A 3,542-nucleotide genomic window follows, 5' to 3' on the forward strand; every position below is an offset into this window, starting at 1 on the left:
ACTGTTTTTTAAATAAAATAAACAGTTACTTTCCATCATGGTTTCAATCTGTGAGAACATTTAGGATACTGAGAAGAAAATACATAGTAGTTAATACCTGGAACGGATGTGTGTCGCCTTATAGCTTTTAACCACTTTAACTATTATTTTAAACTTTAGCTGTTGAAAAATCGTGGGAAATGTGTTCTGCAAATCTGTTATTTTTTAACTCAAATCTTTGCTTCTGGGAGGGTCCCTGGAATAACATATTTTGAGATGCGGGCCGGCGACCTAATACATATAACTTCCTGGATAATATTGTTAGTTTATTATTTTTATTTTTACTATTTGTCAAATTATTGACTATCCATGAATTCAAGTGTCCATGGTGAGAGTTTGGTGCCGCCCGGTTCTCGGTTAGGGTCTCGGGTCTTGGGTTGCGGACAGTTCTCGGTTAGGGGCTCGGGTCTTGGGTTGCGGGCGGTTCTCGGTTAGGGGTTCGGGTCTTGGGTTGCGGGCGGTCCTCGGTTAGGGGTTCGGGTCTTGGGTTGCGGGCGACGGGTCATCATTCGGGTGACGGCTGGGTCTGTGGAAGTGTTGTTGGTCTGAGGAGGGTCTTCAGCGAAGACTTTCTCCAGAACCTTTAGGATGGACCTGCAGAGGAACACGTCCTTGAAACCCTGACTGAACACGTACATCAGCGGGTTCAGGCAGCTGTTGAGAAGAGCCAGGGTGAGGGTTATGGGAAGCCCAAACCTGTTCACCAGCTTCAGTGTTTCACTGACCTCTATACCTCTATCTATATTATAACGCACATGCACTTCCATCAGCCGTATGATGTGATAGGGGATCCAGCACAGGAAGAATGTGGCGATAACAGTTGCTATGATTTTGAAGGAGCGACCTGATTGGCCGGCCAGCGAGCGGTTAATCCTGATCCGGTACATGATGATAGAATAGCAGGAAACGATGACAGCGAAAGGAACCACGAATCCCAGGACAAAGTTAGTGCCTATGATGGTGAATGCATAGTCGTCGACGCACCGGAAACCGGTGTTCTTAAAGATGACGTGAGGTATGCTGAGAGCCAAGGCCATCACCCAGACTCCCAGACTGACCCAGGATGCCTTTCTGACGGTGCGGTGGTTCCGGGTCCACACGGGACACACCACACCCACACATCTGTCCACACTGATCAGCACCAGAGTGTAGATACTGGCATACATGTTCATGAAGAAAACCAGACCATCCATTTTGCACATGAACCACTCAAAATGCCAGATGCGGTCCAGAGTAGCGCTCTCTGTGATTTTCAGCGGCAGGAAGGCTGTAACCAGGAAGTCGGCCACAGCGAGGTTGAGGTACCAACCGGTGCTGACGGTTTTCTTCATCCTGAAGCCCGTCGCCCAGATGACCACACCGTTCCCCAACACGCCGAGCACAAAGACCAGGCTGTAGATGACCGCGGACATGATGCTGATGGATTTGTAGACTTCATCCCAGTCCCATCCATCATCATCCTCATCGTGAGGAGGAGGTGTGGTCATATTAACCTCCATCGTCCTGAAACCCAAAAATAACAAAACAATGAATATAATGTACACGCTTTGTTTTAACACGCCATGTATTATTATTACTAGAATTTCGCCGCCCTTCAGGCGGCTCATCCTAGAGTTACGTTGCAGCGCAATATGGAAAGAAGGAAATTGTGGGAGTTGACAGACTCCATTTCATGTTTCCCCAGTATTGTGCCCTGCACATGTAGTAACGGATGGGTTATTAATTATTATTATGACACACACACACACACACACACACACACACACACACACACACACACACACACACACACACACACACACACAACTCCACAGTGTGGAGTGCAGAATTATGCAGAATGTCCAATTTCAACACAAGTTTTGAAATGTATACAAATATTTTAAAAATAGCAGATCTACAAGCTCACAATGCGTCGCAATGTGACACATCGTGAGCTTGTAGATCGGCTATTTTCAAATGGCCGAAATGTATATAGGGCTGAAGTGGGTAATAATAATAATAATAATCAAGAGTTAAAATTACAATATTTGGATCCAAGATGGAAGTAAAAATATTGTAAATACTCAAGTAAAGTACAAATACTACCTCGTGTGTGTGTGCGTGTGTGCGTGCGTGCGTGCGTGCGTGCGTGCGTGCGTGCGTGCGTGCGTGCGCAAGAATAGCAGACTCACAGCACGTCTGTTTGTGCCGCTCTGCTGTTCAAATAGGTATTATATTGGGGGTCTTTGGTAGAGTTCTCAATCTCTGCCCGAACCCGACCCGGCCCGACATTTTCGGGTAGGGCCGGGCCCAAAATGCACGATAATTAGTCGGGCCGGGCCGAGCCTCAGGCTCTGTGATTTTCCGTGTTTTTTTTTTTTTTTTAATACTTTTATTATAACAAAAATAACAATTCTGTTGTTTGTGTAATGTATTTATTTAATATGAAGAGGGCTGAGCTGGTGAATGTTGGCGATTAACTTTTACAGTTTAGGCTATTATATGTGACTGAAGGAGGAGGAGGCGATGATCAGCAGCAGCGCACCAAAGTGACAAAATAGAACGGTGGTTGTTGAACTTGCTACCGCTGGCTGGCCTCTGGTTTGCCAACCAAATGAGCTGCTTACTGCTCAGCATCAACTATATAACTTAAGTTAACTTGCCATATGCTTAAATGTTTTATAAGACCATCGATTCATCCGCAATAGCTCGTTTTGGAAACGTCGGGGCTTAACGACGGTCTCGTTGAACCCAGCTGGGTGAATAAGCTAAATTAGGCTACCTAATCAACGTCACCACGGTAAATGCTCCATATAACTATGAAAGCGCCTGCATACACGTAATATAGTTACATGATGACCAAGCAATGTTACAGTCACACTGTAGGCTACAGCTATTTGGTTTACAAATCGTATCGCAGCGCGCTGTTACGCTATTTAATTTCTCCATCGTAGCGCAGCTCGCCACGTTGTGTGCCCACTGCCCAAAATAAAAGATCTGCAAGCTATCGACACGCCATCGAGCGGCATGTTGATGGTTTGTATGTCTGTTATTTTGGTTAGGCAACGCACATTACGCGGCGTGGTATGTGGGTTTGAGAGGCAATGATTAATGTAAACTATACAGTAACCTAGTAGATTATAGCCAAGATTACAATTGTCATAATATTGTATAGCTCTGTTCGGGACTGTTGCACAACGGTGAATGATAAAAAAGTTGCACTTTGTTAACGGGACAGTAGCCTATTGGACATAATTAACTGCGTCACTTCAGAGGATCGCTGCTACTTTGATTCAGAAGATGTTTACTCACCCCTGGAAATTGCTGGAAACCATTAGAATGTTGGAAATACTAGACTATTAGTGCGTTCTCTGACAGTACGGTCGTCTCAATAATCCACGGCGCCGCGGCCATATTTGGCATTTTTCTTTTTCCTTTTTTTCTCTTTTTTTTTCACTCGGGCTTTTTCGGGTTTTCGGGCCTGACATTATGGTAATTGTTAGGGTCGGGCCGGGCCTCGGGCC

The 3,542-nt window shown here is 45.3% G+C and overlaps 1 protein-coding gene across 1 annotated transcript; it reads right to left on the reverse strand.

Annotated features, from left to right (window-relative positions):
• Positions 1 to 470: 470 nt before the first annotated feature.
• Positions 471 to 1,538, reverse strand: LOC306920529 (formyl peptide receptor 2-like; the record flags this gene model as incomplete). The annotated part of the gene is made up of 1 exon (XM_079497332.1): positions 471 to 1,538. One exon carries the CDS (start codon positions 1,536 to 1,538, stop codon positions 471 to 473), a length of 1,068 nt encoding a protein of 355 aa, XP_079353458.1.
• Between the last annotated feature and the right edge of the window lie 2,004 nt (positions 1,539 to 3,542).

The sequence above is a fragment of the Electrona antarctica genome, assembly GCF_951216825.1.
Source record: "Electrona antarctica genome assembly, chromosome: 1".
In the NCBI taxonomy this organism is placed as follows: domain Eukaryota; kingdom Metazoa; phylum Chordata; class Actinopteri; order Myctophiformes; family Myctophidae; genus Electrona; species Electrona antarctica.